The sequence below is a fragment of the Penicillium psychrofluorescens genome, assembly GCF_964197705.1.
Source record: "Penicillium psychrofluorescens genome assembly, chromosome: 1".
In the NCBI taxonomy this organism is placed as follows: Eukaryota; Fungi; Ascomycota; class Eurotiomycetes; order Eurotiales; family Aspergillaceae; genus Penicillium; species Penicillium psychrofluorescens.
Window position 1 is genome coordinate 3,318,279 of NC_133439.1, and position 14,439 is coordinate 3,332,717.

Here is a 14,439-nt window from a genome sequence, read left to right on the forward strand (position 1 = left end):
AAATTGAGTGTAATCAAAATGATATTGTGTAAACAACCCCCCTCAACATCCTTCTTTCTCCCATTTGCTCCACACCTTTCACTCTTTCTTTGTTTACTGTCAGCACACCCCTCTCCTACAGTATTGCCCACCATGCCAGGCCAAGTTTCCGAGGATCCAGAAGATGATAACTCCAGTGAAAGCACCGACAGTGTTCGGCCTTCTTCGCCATATCCTCCTTACACTAGTTGTGTCGTCGAGGTTCCAGGTAACCTCTTTGGTGCACCTGCTGGCTCGGGGCTGATTCGTATGTTACACCCGCATTCTGCCCAACCAAGAATCCACTAACCCCGGCCTAAGATGCCTGTAACTGTATGGGTGCATGGGGTGCTGGGATTGCTCGCACGTTCCGACAGAGGGTATGTGCGGCCACCTTTGGTATGCCTACCCTGGCTGATATATTTACAGTATCCCCGAGCGTACCAATACTACCGCTCGCACTGCCAGAGATACATTGACTATCCGGAACGAAGCAGCATCGTCAACCTCCAAACCGGCGACGACAGACGCATCTCCGTGCTGAAACCACTGGGCACGGCGCTGATGATCCCTCCTCAGGGTTCTGAGAGACACTGGATCATCTGTCTCTTCACCTCACGCGGATTTGGCAGCCGCCTCAGTTCTCCCAATCTGATTGCAAATAGCACCTATGCTGCTCTCAAGGATCTGGAGCGGTGGATGGAAATCTACCAGGCTCTGCACGAACACATCGGTCTTGATATGCCTAATGATTTGTACGCGTGCCGTTTCAACTCGGGTCATTTTGATATCCCTTGGAATAGAACTCGGAATCTTATTGAGGGAGCTGGTGTGGCTATGACTGTCGTTTATCCTCCAGAGGAGAGAGAGGATGGGTCTGCGACTCCTCCGAGTTAAGTTGATTTTTGGAGTATGAGGTGGGGGTTTCGAGGGTAGAAGCAATGGTGTGCCTCTATTTTGGGTTTAGATTTTCTAGTAGCCTGCGAAATGAATCAATGAATACTGTCGCAATGATCACTTGGACGTCTTGTATAGATCGAGGTCACCTGACACCGTGTCTGTCTGCCAGCCTTATCCGCGACCCGCGTTGATAGCCCGCTTCGGTTCCAATCAACACTCCTCCCACTCCTTCCACTCCTATTCTCACTACCACCCAAAATGGCTGGCGAACCAGCGCAGAAAAAGCGCCGACTCCCATTCAATCCTCCCAGCCGCGCCGCGTCGACCGCCGGCCCCTCAACATCAGCCTCCAAAGCAAAAGGCAAAGCGATACAAACCACCACCAAGTCCTCATCCTCCGCCTCCGCCTCTGCCTCCAAGTCTACCAATCGCAAATCCACAATAACCAGCAAGCGTGCGCGCGCTCAGTCTCCACAATCATCGGCTGCCGCATCCGACGACGCGTCGGATTCCGAGTCTGGATCCAACTCCTCCAGTCACAGTCGCGAGCGCTCCGTCTCCCAAGAACCAGACTACATTCTCGCTGAAATCACCACTGCCCAACATGAAGCAGAGGACATGAGCTGGAGTGAGCCGACTATACCGTCCAAATTGCTTACGCGGTTGCTGCATCACCATTTTACCAAGGAAAAGACAAAGATCGCCAAAGATGCCAATGCGGTGGTAGCGAAGTATGTCGATGTCTTTGTGAGGGAGGCTATTGCGAGAGCTGCCTACGAGAGAGCGGAGACGGAGGGTACTTCTGGCGCGCGGGCAATAGGTGATGGGTTTCTGGAGGTTTGTTAATCTTTCGCTCTTTTCTCGCTTCCCGGGAGGTATAATATCGCTAATGCACGTCCCAATAGGTGGAAGACCTCGAGAAAATGGCACCGCAGCTTACTATGGACTTTTAACGCTCGGAATAGGCGGCATGGGCGTTTAGGCTGTACTTCTTGAGCGGGGGGTTTTTTTTGTTTGAGATACCACATTATTGACGACCGTGAGACAGTACTTGAGTGAAAATTAACTACACTTTTTTTTATAACAGAGACATGTCCCGTGGGTTCCGGTACTGCGGCAGTTTCCCCAATCCCCAATCTTCGACGTATGGCGGAACTGCACCGAAGCCGTTGGCGTTATGGAGGAGTGCAATATCCCGATTGACCCTGTTGGAGATCCATGCGTTGGCCATGTATGCTGATTGCTTTTTGCTGAAATGCGCTACCACCACGGGGAGCTGGTTCTGCTCGGGGAGATGGCCCAGCTTTGCGTCGTAGGCGGTGTTGCAGATGTCGAAGACTATGAAGGTGCGGGTTCGCCACTTTTGGACTGCGAGAAGCTTGGCGTCGGATACTGTCGCGTAGAATCCGTTGCCGGGGTTATTATTCTGAAGCAGTCTTATTGCGCTTGGGACGAGGTCCTCGGCGCGATTCTGGGCTTTCTTCCAGCGTGAACTTCGTTGGGAGACGATGACGAGCACGCGGATTGGGCTTGGGTCCATGACTGCGCACGAGGGATGAGTGGCTTCGCCTCTCTTTCTCTTAGGTCTCACTGCCGTTCAGCGTAGCAGGAATTCGGATCGCGGGTCTTCGAGAAGAAGGTGGGATTATGGAGGGGCCTTCTCCGGCAATATATACACCCATCGGAAGGGGCATATGCAGGTTCGGTCGTCTATTCATCTGCCAAGTCAGTACGCAAACGAAAGACCGGATGAACTAATATGCTGCCACACCTATCCTGCATTGCCCTCGACGGTTTCAGGGCCATGTAGGAATTTCCCTTGGCCGGGAATCAGTCAGTTATCAAGCAGTCAGTCGGTTTTTGAACGGTGTGCGACCGAGCAGCGTCCCGATCGTGAACAAACCATCCACTGGGAAAGTTAGTTTTGGGCAGAAATGAAATCCCATTCGTGTTTTCTGTTCCCGACATCCAGTCGACATTCTCAGGTTGTTGTTGTAGACTGGAGGCTATAGTTAGGGCAAGCCAAAGGCGGTGTGTCGCGATCGCTCGCGCGTCTTTTTCTTCCTTCGCGCATTATCGCGTCTACCCATCCCCACCTCCAACACCATGAACGAAGCCACCACTTCGCTCCTCGCGGAGCACTTTAGCTACACGCCTCTGGTGAGTTTCCAAATTGCTCTCATTTTATCATTCCCCATGCTGCGTGCGGGGCTGTATGAACCCCCCACACCCTTTGGACACCCTTGCTGATTGCCCCTGGTAACTAGTCGCTCATAGATGACATTATCAATTCGATCAACAACTTGATCTACCAGGCCATCTCAAGCCTAGAATCCGGCCTGATCAACACGCCTCCGGAGCGTTTGGGCTTCGCGCACGCCAGCAACGGCTCCACCATCCCCGACACCGACGAGGATGGCAATGTTGTCTACCCCGAGGCAAAGCTGGAGATTGAGAATGGCCTCCACCAGCTGGAGACGCTGCTTGAAGCCAATGTTGACAAGGCATTTGACAAGTTCGAAATCTACGTGCTGAGGAATATCCTCACGGTGCCCGAGGATCTTCTGTCCTCGGTGAGGCTGAAGCATTACGAGGTTCGTGGACCGTGTTTGTTTTGACATGAATCCGGTTTTTTAACCAGATTATTACGCAGAATCTCTCTTTCGTCCCTTCACCCGACACCCCCACACCAGAAACCATTCTTGCGCAGCGCAAGAAGCTCATCGAGACCCGCAAACTAAGTCGGTCATTGAAAGATGAATGCGCTCGGAACGACGTGGTTATTTCCCAATTGCGATCGATTCTCTCGACTGTCGAAAATGCCAAACCCGATGGTGGCGCCGACGCTACAGAAAACAAAGAAAACAACCAGCCGGATTTGTCCTTCTTGACCTCCAGTCCCGCCGCGCGCCAGCTACGTGTCGGCGTTGCGGCCGGGTCCAACACCAAGCATACGCCTCTCACGACCAACACCACCTTCATTCTTTCTCAACTTCCAGCCCTCCAAACAACCCTGGAGCAGCTCCGTCCTCGATTGGCAGCACTGCCGCAAGCATCTGTGGCCAAGGAGACCAAGTCTAAGAGAGACGAACGCAAAGAATACATCGAGAGCCGGATCAGACTGCACCTGGAGCGCGCCGGACAGCTTGCTATGGGTGATGATGGACATCCAATGGTCGCCGGTCGCCGGATTGACATCTCGGAAGCCCATGCACTGGAGAATGTTGCAAGCATGCTTACACACCAAAAGAAGGCATGAAAATTTATTTATTTAAGGTGATCATTGTCTTTTTCACGACCAGGATACGCTCCATATCTCCTGAGTCTTTCGGAAGGGGACCACGTCGATCTTGTCGGACTGCAAGATATCCACAATCTTCTCACCTTTCTTCTCGATGGTGATGAACTCCTTCTGCTCCTCCCCGATTTTATAAAACGCCCGTCCGAACTTGGTCATGAAACCCTCCACGATCTCCGGTGTGATCTCCTCATCCTTCAGAACGCCGTTCTGGACGGCCTGTTCGAAGGCATCGATAACGACCTGAGTGGTATATGGCTGTGTGAAAACACCCGCGGCGATCTTCTCTCCGCCGCGCTTCGACGCTGCCGGGTGCGGGGCACTATCAGACCCAAAGAAGAACTTGGGGTTGCCCGAGACTGCTGCGCGCAAAAGGGCATCGCGGTCCGCCGGCGTCTTGGCAACCGGCTTGCAGAAGCAGAATGGATCCCCCGCCCACGAATCAATGATAATGGACAGATGGTGGGCGGTGATGGTGCCAGCAACCGTTGGCCCGCACTTCTTCACAGCTTCGACAGCTGCGACAGTGGTACAGTGCTCCAGGATAATGCGCAGCTTGGGGAATTGGGCATGAAGCTCCGCCAGGATGGGCAGGAACCGTTCCTCCGCCGACAACACCGTCACGTCGCCCTGGGACGGGCACTCGCCGTGCAAGTTCAGAATCATGTCTTGCCGTTCCATCTCCGCGAAGACCGGGTAGAACGCCGAGTAGTCGACGACACCCGAGCTCGAGTTGGTGGTCACCCCGGCGGGATAGCTCTTGACGCCTGTTATGCCCCGCTTCTTGGCCTCAATGATCGTCTCCGGCGTGATGGTTTCGTGGAGGTACAGCGACATGAGGTAGTTGACATTGGGCTCAATGGCTTGCAGGCGCTTCTTATAGTCGAGGGCGTGGTCGACGGTTGTGATCGGTGGCACCAGGTTGGGCTAGGTACATAGTGTGTTGGTCAAATGTAATTGATATAAAACCGTGTCCGTCCTCTTACCATGACGTAGACCGTGTTCACTCCTCCCTGCCGAATGGTCGGGGTCACCAGCTCCATCATGGGTCCATCGCGGAGGTGAACTGGCTTTGGAGTTAGTCATTGTTTGTCCACGCAAGCATTCTCACTGACCGTGGAAGTCCGCCGAGGCGGGGAGCTTGACTCCATTTAGCTTAGACAGTGGCATTGTGATAAGAGGTTATTGGATGACAAGGACAAGAAGAATATCATCCTCCCCCCGCCATTTTTTTTTTGTCGGCGGGATGTATACTGCCGGGCGGTGAACCCCGGATCTTGTCATTCCGGCACGTAGTTAACTCAGTTAACTGACTTAACTGTAATTCCCATCCTGTTCAAGAACAATTGACCGTGGAGAATATGTCGAATCACCCGGAAATGATATCTTCAGCGCTCGGATATGCAGGAACAGCCAACTGCATGGCTCTCTTTGCGGTAGTCCGCACTGACCTTAACATATCCTCTAGCCGCCGGCGGGCTCAGGGCGCGAGCACCAGCGCCTCGCGTCTCCCAATCACCGTTCGGCCACACTGATTGTACCTCGATGCCAAGTCTGCAGGCTGGCGCCGGCCCAGACACTGATATTCTATTTTAGGGTCTTGTTCATTTTACTGAGCACCCCAACTAATCAGCGCTGCTTGTCTCCCGACGAGGCGCGTTCTAGGTCTTGGTCCGGCAATAATGGCTTGGTATTTTCTGATACTCGGATCCCCATTCGATGGTTTAATGTGTGATGGCGAAGCGCTCGTCCAGTTGCATATCCCAAGATGTCGGTCTCTATCACCGTACATAACCCTCACCCACTCGCCATCTGAGACGAGTTTTTTATAACATTGTCCCAACGCCGTTCTTTTCGAACATATCCTGTCTTTCATTACTTTCTCTTTTGAGATAATTTGTCCTTCTTTTGAGACAGACCCCGCTGAGGTCATTACTGGTCAACATATATATCATATTTTCTCTCTCTAAAACTTAGCCATCATGAGTTCCGACTCGTCGACAACCGGCTCATACCAGGGCCGTCCAGCACATCTGGATGAGTCGAATTTTATACGCCGCAATCGTGCGCTGCACTGGGCTCGTACAGGCCTGTCCTTTATCATCTTAATCGCCGCTGTTACTATCATTGCCTGCGAAGCTGTACCGCTGCGCCATTACAAGGTCACCGCCGCATGGGCTGATGCCGGTCTTGCCCTGTGGCCACTGAACCTGGATACTCGCCCCACGAAAGCCGCATTAGCCTGCGGTTGTGTGATCGCGGTTCTGAACCTGGCCTATATCACTATCGCACTTCTTCCATCCGTGAGTATAAATAGAGTCTGCCCCTCGTTTACTCTAATTAACATGGCGACAGCCGCATTCGCGAATCAAAACGCTCAATACCTTCTCCGCCGCCTCGGCAGTTGCAGGATTTATCACTGCCCTGACCGGGGTTCTGTTCACGCTCTACCCGCCTTCATCGACGTACCCGGTCGGCTTTAGCGAGAACGAGACGCTGCACTCCTGGACCTGTAAATGGAGATCATCTCGGAATACCATTGCGACCCCCATTCATTTCGCTCGGGACTGTGCCGAGATGCGGGCCGGTTTCGTCCTTCTGGGTGTTCTAGTCGGGTTGGAATTTATCATGGGCCTCGTGGCAATTGTTGGCTCCTGGATGCAGGGCAGTGTGGCCCGCCAGCGCGCAGATGAGCAGCATCAGCTGGAGAAGGTGGAGATTGTCACAAAGCAGTGATGAGAATCGTTTGGTTCGCAGGGTAACTATACGTATGAGTTTAGTTAATACCTAGTGATCAGGGCTGGCTGGCCCAGCCTATGAGATCCGAGTTGTCTAGTTTCAGCCCCCGGTCGTCCTTTTCTTCTTCTTCCTGTGTTGGCCCGTCGATCCTACCGAGTAAAGCGTAGCGGACTATCTAGTCCCGGCAAGTCTCGTTTCTGCCCCTGCAGGAGAGACCCCGTGTCGGTCTGCAACAACGCAACAGGAGTCCTATCAGGCGATGACCCCGGCCTCCGATGCGGGAACAACCTGCGTAACGGGCCATCCGTCCCCCGACAGGGAAAGCGTGTGTTGAGTGTAACCCTTCCTGGTCACATCGCAGGAGAGACGCGTGGAAAATAATGCACGCTCTATCCTTCTTTCATCAAGACCGTATGCCCCAGCTGTACTCGGATCGGCAAACTGTTGGAAACAGGCGAGTCTTTCCATTTGATTCGGGGGCCGATCTAGAGGAACGCGCGCCCTCTCTTCCCGCTCTGGCCTAAACAATGATTCGTAGTTAGGAATTCGCCCCCCTTCTCTCTCCAGCTCGTTCTATTCTCCAGGATTATCACTGCCCTTCTTATAAAAACAATGGCCGCTCTCACCGCGCCATCGCGCCGCGTGTCTCCTGAACGACCTGTATAGTTGTGTGCTGCTGCTCATCATGAAATCCATTCTGTCGCTCCCCTTCTTCGCCGCCGTCGCATTCGCGACCAGTCGTCTGACACCACCGCCGGGATCGATTGTGGTGGCCAAATCGGGAGGTGACTTTGACTCGGTACGGTGATTTTCTTCTCGGTAGGAGGCAGGCTAACCTAACACTGAAGCGACCAGATTAGCTCTGCCATTCAGTCACTCAACCAGGGCATCCGCGAGAACCAGACCATCTTTGTCAAGGCGGGTACCTATGAAGAGCAGGTGTCTATCCCGGCCATGAGTGGGCTTCTTACCATTTATGGAGAAACCAAGGAGTGAGTGGATATAATGCTAATCTTTCTGGTCATTCATACTGACGCCTTGAAATTAGTATCCTCTCCTATTCGGCCAATACAGTTACCGTCACCTACAATGCCAGTACGTCGTCGACAGCGTCATCCAAGGACGCTGATACGGGTTAGTATATCCACTCATCTTTTCTGTGATATCGGCCCTGATTCCTTCCAGCTACCGTCCAAAACGGCGCGGCTTCGACAAGGTTCTATAATCTCAACTTCGCCAACAGCCACAGCGCCGGCGAGTCGGCCCTGGCGTTGAGCGCCTCGGGCACCCAGCAAGGCTATTATGGGTGCCAGTTCACCGGAAACGAGAGTTCGTCTCTCTGCCCTACCTAATACTGTGCTATAGTTACTGACGGCAGTGTTATTCAGACACAATCCTCACTCAAGTCGGTGGCACGCAGGTGTTCGCCAGGTGTTTAATCCAGGGCACGTCGTAAGTCTAAAACAACACCCACCAACAATGCTACAGCATTAACTCACCTTGAAAATACAGTGATTTCATCACCGGCCAGTACGCGCGTGTGTGGTTTGACGCTGTCGCCATCAGAGTCCTCCCATGCTCCGGCCAGGGCTTCATTACCGCCAACGGCCGGTCCTCGAACGACGACCCGTCCTACTACGTGATCAACAACTCCAGCGTCGACGCAGCCTCAGACAAAACTGTCACGTCTGGCAGCTACTACCTCGGCCGTCCCTTGTCTGATTTCTCCCGGGTTGTCTTCCAGGATACCTATATGAGCGAGGTGGTCAATAGCGCCGGCTGGAGCGAGTGGACCAAGGCAAAGCCCAACACACAGGATGTCGATTTCGGCGAGTACGACAACTCCGGTCCTGGTAGCTTGGGCTCGCGGGCGAGCTTCTCTAAGAAATTGAGCTCGGCTCTCGCTGTTGGTGATATCATCAATGACGGATACCAGTCGTGGGTCGACGTGAGCTACTTGTCTTAGGTGTAGAATAGAATAGCATGGAGTCAATTGGAACATATGGATAGTCACACGGAATTGCACTTTTATTGTCTTGTAGCCAAAAAGGAAAATATCAACATGAAAAACAGTTCAGATCTATAAATATCTTATGTAATCCTTATCAACACCGCCTTGGCAGAATCATCGTCGCGTGTTTCTTCCTCTCTTTCTCTTTCTCTTTCTCCCTCCGCAAGACACCCCGATTCTTCCGGCAGTTGACAAAATGCCGGCCGATCCAGCAGTATCGGCAGTAGCACCTGATGTGGATGATGAAGCCTACGACTCTGCCGAAGATGAAGACTTCCAGCTGGACGCGGCGCAGGACGTGTCCGAGCTGTCCTCCGACGCCGACGAGGAGGCCGCGGAGCCCGCGAAGAAGAAACGGAAAACCGCCAAGAAACCCAAAGTCGACGAAGACCTGGAACTAGACTCCGGCGACGAAGCGACCATCCGCAAGGCGAAAGAGAGGAAGGAGAGGAAGCGGAAAGGCAAGAAGGCCAAGGGCAAACGCGCAGAAGAGTCGGATGAGGATATCGACCTCGATGAAGATGATGAAGAAGGTGGCACAGGAGGATTTGTGCGCACGCGCGCGATGAAGATGCATTTGTAAGTCTCTTTCTTCTACAACCGCCCTCCACTCGAGGCAAGGCGTTGTGTCGATGATCGGACTCTAACAGGCGGTTCTCTCGCAGACACGAAGAGCGCAAACCGCTGGCCAAGATTGACGGCGCGACCGTGGACGTGAACGCTTTGTGGGAGAAGATGAACGCCCCCCAGAGTGACCTGGGACTGCGCCCGACTCAGACCCAGCAGGATGACGAACCGGTCCCAGAACCCGCGCATGCGGCCGACACGGAGGTGCAAGACCAGCGTTCCCGCGAGCCGGAGGAAAAGCCGCGCCATTTCCAGCACAGTGTGCAGATGGTCAAGATCAAACGCACCTACAAATTCGCCGGGGAGTGGATCACAGAAGAGAAGGTCGTGCCCAAGGACTCGGCCGAGGCCAGGGCGTTCTTGTCTAGTGGCGAGAATGTTGAATTGGCCGATGCCGAGGATGTTGCGGCTGTTGATGCTACGCACACGCTGCTGCGTCGTCCTGTGCGCAAGATCTCACGGTTCGATCCCAACCCGAACGGAATGATCAAGAAGAGCTGGGAGAGGCAGCCAGCCGTGGAGGTGTCTGCCGGTCAGGACGCTCGCGGGCCCAAGATCAACACGGTCGAAAAATCAAGGCTCGATTGGGCGCAGTACGTCGACCAAGCGGGCATCCAAGACGAGCTTCGCGTGCACAGCAGGGCCAAGGAGGGCTATATGGGCCGCATGGACTTCCTTGGTCGCATGGAAGACAGGCGAGAAGAAGAGCGACGGAATGCACGACTCAAGACAATGTGATCTCTTTGCCTCTTATCGGCTCATTCTTTCCGAGCATGCAACAACCCAACTTACTTTCAGAATATACCACTCGAGACTTTACACCCAGCGAATCCACCGGCCACGTTCTCTCGCATACAGGGTCGTATGTGACGGAAGGCTTCCTCATATCCGGCTGGTTATCATCGGTCGGTGGGGTGCGCCCGCCTCTCTCGTTCGAGCAAAGCCAAGGCCGATCCCCGATCTCCCGGCTACGGGGCACAATTCACGCCCGGGTTTGCGCCCCCCTGTCAGGAATTTGAAACCTTTTTTTTTCACTATATTTCAGACAGCCGTGGCTACTTCTGGTATGGCACTGCGAGTTGTGGAGTATAGGGGATCAATGGCAGGCTTGCTGGTTGCTCGTGTTGAATACGAGGACGGTGGATATCTATATAGCTTTGGCAGGCTGGCTATTGCCACATACTCTCCTCCTATGGACTGAATCTCAGATGTATGTACTTTATTCTTACTGGCTATGGACACGAAGATACCAATCCAGTCTCACACTTCCACTTCATCTTGGGTCATAAACGGAGCATTTGTAGTCTTGCCATCATTTAGTTGCTGCTGCCGCTCTTGGGGGTATACTTGATGCCACTGGAGGGGCAGTTAGATTTCTCGACTAGAGAGCGCAGTTAGATTAAAGGTCCGTCATGTCTAGTAGGAGCACAACTTACGCGGAGCAGTCGGTTGGTACGTGCCGTCAATGACGTTGCCGCGCACATTGAAGAAGTAATAGACCTCATCCATGCTGTCGCTCTCGCAGCCGACGTACGCCGTCACGCCGCTGTGGATCTTCGACAGCGCATTCTGAATATCGGCGAGGTCGTAGGTCTTGGAGGAGTCGGGGGTGATGCCAGCATTGGAGAGAGCGGTATAGGTATCCAGGCCCTTGAACAGATCCACCACCTTCTGGAAGAACTGGCCGACTTCCTCCTGCGGCTGGTAGTTGCTGTAGCAGCTGGGCTTGATGGTGTTCAGGCATGTGCCGTGCTTTGACCACTCGTGCTCCCAGAACGACTCGTCCGATCCGTCGTCGGACACCCAGTACTTGTTCATGTAGGTGAGCAGCTCCGAGCGGCCCTGCGACTTCAGGATGTCCGTGATGTTGGTGTAGGCACGGGCCGAGTCGCAGCTGGCCTGGTAGGTGCCGTCGCAGTTGTCGGGCCTGAGTGTATGGTGAGCCATTGATCGTTTTTTTTTTTTCCATCTCTTTTGGATCTCCTAAATACTCACCACAGTCCATGGATGGTCCACGAGTCAGTCGGGCCCGTCGCCGGGTCGGAGTCCCAGAACTGGGTCTGCAGCAGAGCACCGCCGGGGTACTGGAAACAGCAAGTCGGGGTCTTGGAGGAGCCGTGGCAGCTCAGCGACGAGTTGCTCGAGCACGAGTCGAGGGCGGCCATGGCAGAGCCAACCGTCAGGGCCATCATGCCCAGCGAAGACTTGAATTGAGGCATTGTTTTGATGTGTAGTATCACGGAGTGTTTATCGTAGATCTAATAACAAGGGAGAGCGATAGAGATTCTTGACTCCCGCGGCCAGGTACTTTATTATACCAAAGCAAGGTACAAGCGCAGGTACGGGTGATCCTTGCTGGTCGTGGCACATGTGCCGATAAGAGACCGCTCATTTGCTAGGGCGATCGGATATCACCGTAGGCAAAGCGACGGTGCTCCATCGCAAAGTGGAGAGACGATCGCCCGGGGCTGCCGCGTTGTTTGAGGAGAATGACAAAGCCAGGCATGTCGACGTTGCATTTGTTGAAAGTCGAGATTAGCCCAGGCGCTGATCGCCGGGCCCTGGCGAACCAGCGTTGTCGGTGCCGGGATCTGCGGCTGTGCCCATCCTTTGCAACTCGCCTCATAGGGTATCGCGGGAATTGAAGGACCCTGAGTCCGTGGGTCTCCGCCCGGCGGTTTGCCACTACATACGTCGTTATTGTTCACAGAGTAGTAGTAGTATACCTAGTGGGATAGACTTAATGACGTGTAGTCGGATAATACTGATCAGAAATGCATGTATTATGGTTCTATTTTGAGGAATCCCGGCGCGCCAATCTATTCAGGTAATAATAATGGCTCCTGCTCTTCTTCTTGTCCATTGTGTTGCGACGGCCTCAATCGGATGCACGATACAGCAACGCTGGCAACAACGCAGAATAGAGCGGCTTGGAGAAATGGCAATCCCATCCACGCATTGCCGAGGTGCATTCCCAGACGAAACAGGGCGGCAAACAACGGTCCGGACACGAGCATCCCCACCGACTGCGCAACCGCAATGGCGGAAAACAAAGTCCCGACATGATCTGGTAGAACGATGGCCGTGGCTAAACTTCGCGAAGAGACCGCGAATGTAGAACCCAGTGACAGGATCACCAGGCCAAAGATCAAGATCGCGGGGACCGGCGCCACAAACATCGCTGCGAAGCCGATAACTGCCAACAGTCCGCTTACCTGGCTCATGCGCAGGTCTCTCCACTTGCCGTGTAGGTGGAGATACTTGCCTAACAGGAAGTTTGTGGCCGGCATCAGGATTAGGAAATTGACGAGCACGAATGTCCCGCGCAGAGAAATGAGCAAGCTGGCCTGGTGCGCTGTTAGTTCTGAATTTCTCATGAACGAGAATCAAGGCACCACGTACCTGAGCAATACTCCAGTGAAATTTCTTGGAGGCATACTGCATCAGTATATTCGAGGACTGTTTGCTGACGAAGGAAACAAAAAAGATCAAAATGGCCAGGCAGACATTCAAATCCTTCCAAATAAACTGCGTGGACTTTTTGAACTCGCGGAGCTTGCTGATGATTTCATCCCGCATTGTTTTGTTCACCGGTGGTTGAGTCTGGTCGTCATCGTCGTCGTCTTCTGTAGCAATCACCTGGCTCCTCTTCTTCGCTTTGGCATCTTCCAGCGTCTCGGGAAGAAAGTACATAGGAGTAACACCCAAAATAACTATTCCGATTCCAAGGATATAGGGAAACCAAAGATTATAGGTAGTCATCAAATAGGCGCTGATCGGAGTGGCCAAGACCTCTGCCAATGTGACGCAGGACGACAGTCGGAACAGGGCTGTCGCTCTGCGGAAATGTCAGAACGGATCATTCTGGAGAACACGGATCAGACATACACTTCTTCCTCTGAAAAGACATCGGCAACCATCACCAGCGCGATTGCGCTGAGAACCACGTCGCCCCCACCGATGAGCCGGAAAACCCCTGAGAACCAGATAATGCGGAGAGGCAAGACGTCCGACCACCAGCCTGTAATATTCATATATCAGCAAAGGGGCTCTCCTGCCCAGACGGTTTACACGCACAAACAAGCCGAACCCATGCCTCCCCGAGTATCAAGCCCAGCAACGCAAGGCCCATAACTGGCTTCCGTCCCCAGTGATCTGAGAGGACTCCATAGGGGAGAGAAAGCAGGATACCTGATAGGGATTAGCATCAATCAAGAACGTAATGCGAGAGACATACTGGGGATCCCTTCAAATGTGTCCTTAAGGCCGATAACCAGCGCCAATTCTCCCTGCACTGCCTCCGATTTACACGGATCTCCGTTGGTAATGTTCCCAGCGCGGTGGAGGTTGGTTTGGTAATTTCGACAGATAATCTGCTCAAAGATCTGTGTCTGAGGTGCAGTGCCCAAGAAGAATCCAAAATCTAGAGCAAGGACGAATATCGAGCACACGACCAAGATCAGCAACTTTTTCGATCCCGCCGATCTGCCGCGCGCGTTGTCTGCGGAGCCCAACAGGGGCTCCGTCTCATCGCGACTCCGGGCGACCATTTCGATTGTTCGAAGAGGACGAATCTACACGTAAACAAAAACACGGTGGACAAGCATTCCGAACTGGCTGTAGAAATACCAAGGGAGAGGAAAACGGCAGCCTGATCTGACGCTGGACGATAGATCATTCGTTATCGCCCGGTCGCGCCGACTCCGGCTTAGCCAGCCTTTCGGAGTTGGTTCAAGGAGTTGTTCCTTGTTTTGCGATAACCCCCGCAATCATTCTTTGTTCGGAGTTCGGAATTCGAACAATAGGCGGTGGGCGCCATTGATAAGAAGTTAGAAGTCATCAATTT

At 53.3% G+C, this 14,439-nt stretch overlaps 10 protein-coding genes across 10 annotated transcripts; 6 read left to right on the plus strand and 4 right to left on the minus strand.

The window, feature by feature from the left end:
* Positions 1-132: 132 nt before the first annotated feature.
* PFLUO_LOCUS1232 (ADP-ribose 1''-phosphate phosphatase) lies at positions 133-915 on the plus strand (the record flags this gene model as incomplete). The annotated part of the gene is made up of 3 exons (XM_073778252.1): positions 133-286; positions 340-398; positions 448-915. 3 exons carry the CDS (start codon positions 133-135, stop codon positions 913-915), a joined length of 681 nt encoding a protein of 226 aa, XP_073635325.1.
* A 261-nt stretch (positions 916-1,176) lies between these two features.
* PFLUO_LOCUS1233 (uncharacterized protein) lies at positions 1,177-1,871 on the plus strand (the record flags this gene model as incomplete). Its single annotated transcript, XM_073778253.1, has 2 exons — positions 1,177-1,755; positions 1,824-1,871. The coding sequence occupies 2 exons, from the start codon at positions 1,177-1,179 to the stop codon at positions 1,869-1,871; spliced, it is 627 nt and encodes a 208-aa protein (XP_073635326.1).
* A 125-nt stretch (positions 1,872-1,996) lies between these two features.
* Positions 1,997-2,458, minus strand: PFLUO_LOCUS1234 (uncharacterized protein; the record flags this gene model as incomplete). Its single annotated transcript, XM_073778254.1, has 1 exon — positions 1,997-2,458. The coding sequence occupies one exon, from the start codon at positions 2,456-2,458 to the stop codon at positions 1,997-1,999; it is 462 nt and encodes a 153-aa protein (XP_073635327.1).
* A 566-nt stretch (positions 2,459-3,024) lies between these two features.
* PFLUO_LOCUS1235 (uncharacterized protein) lies at positions 3,025-4,177 on the plus strand (the record flags this gene model as incomplete). The annotated part of the gene is made up of 3 exons (XM_073778255.1): positions 3,025-3,078; positions 3,186-3,512; positions 3,572-4,177. 3 exons carry the CDS (start codon positions 3,025-3,027, stop codon positions 4,175-4,177), a joined length of 987 nt encoding a protein of 328 aa, XP_073635328.1.
* A 33-nt stretch (positions 4,178-4,210) lies between these two features.
* Positions 4,211-5,386, minus strand: PFLUO_LOCUS1236 (dihydroorotase; the record flags this gene model as incomplete). The annotated part of the gene is made up of 3 exons (XM_073778257.1): positions 4,211-5,143; positions 5,203-5,282; positions 5,332-5,386. 3 exons carry the CDS (start codon positions 5,384-5,386, stop codon positions 4,211-4,213), a joined length of 1,068 nt encoding a protein of 355 aa, XP_073635329.1.
* An 812-nt stretch (positions 5,387-6,198) lies between these two features.
* On the plus strand, positions 6,199-6,952 carry PFLUO_LOCUS1237 (uncharacterized protein; the record flags this gene model as incomplete). The annotated part of the gene is made up of 2 exons (XM_073778258.1): positions 6,199-6,519; positions 6,572-6,952. 2 exons carry the CDS (start codon positions 6,199-6,201, stop codon positions 6,950-6,952), a joined length of 702 nt encoding a protein of 233 aa, XP_073635330.1.
* Positions 6,953-7,640: 688 nt separating this feature from the next.
* On the plus strand, positions 7,641-8,921 carry PFLUO_LOCUS1238 (uncharacterized protein; the record flags this gene model as incomplete). The annotated part of the gene is made up of 6 exons (XM_073778259.1): positions 7,641-7,754; positions 7,811-7,947; positions 8,004-8,089; positions 8,141-8,284; positions 8,344-8,407; positions 8,468-8,921. 6 exons carry the CDS (start codon positions 7,641-7,643, stop codon positions 8,919-8,921), a joined length of 999 nt encoding a protein of 332 aa, XP_073635331.1.
* A 241-nt stretch (positions 8,922-9,162) lies between these two features.
* PFLUO_LOCUS1239 (swr complex subunit) lies at positions 9,163-10,331 on the plus strand (the record flags this gene model as incomplete). The annotated part of the gene is made up of 2 exons (XM_073778260.1): positions 9,163-9,545; positions 9,632-10,331. 2 exons carry the CDS (start codon positions 9,163-9,165, stop codon positions 10,329-10,331), a joined length of 1,083 nt encoding a protein of 360 aa, XP_073635332.1.
* Positions 10,332-10,909: 578 nt separating this feature from the next.
* Positions 10,910-11,812, minus strand: PFLUO_LOCUS1240 (Ribonuclease T2 precursor (RNase T2); the record flags this gene model as incomplete). The annotated part of the gene is made up of 3 exons (XM_073778261.1): positions 10,910-10,974; positions 11,030-11,520; positions 11,589-11,812. 3 exons carry the CDS (start codon positions 11,810-11,812, stop codon positions 10,910-10,912), a joined length of 780 nt encoding a protein of 259 aa, XP_073635333.1.
* Positions 11,813-12,412: 600 nt separating this feature from the next.
* On the minus strand, positions 12,413-14,143 carry PFLUO_LOCUS1241 (uncharacterized protein; the record flags this gene model as incomplete). The annotated part of the gene is made up of 5 exons (XM_073778262.1): positions 12,413-12,940; positions 12,996-13,431; positions 13,482-13,614; positions 13,671-13,784; positions 13,831-14,143. The coding sequence occupies 5 exons, from the start codon at positions 14,141-14,143 to the stop codon at positions 12,413-12,415; spliced, it is 1,524 nt and encodes a 507-aa protein (XP_073635334.1).
* Positions 14,144-14,439: the final 296 nt, after the last annotated feature.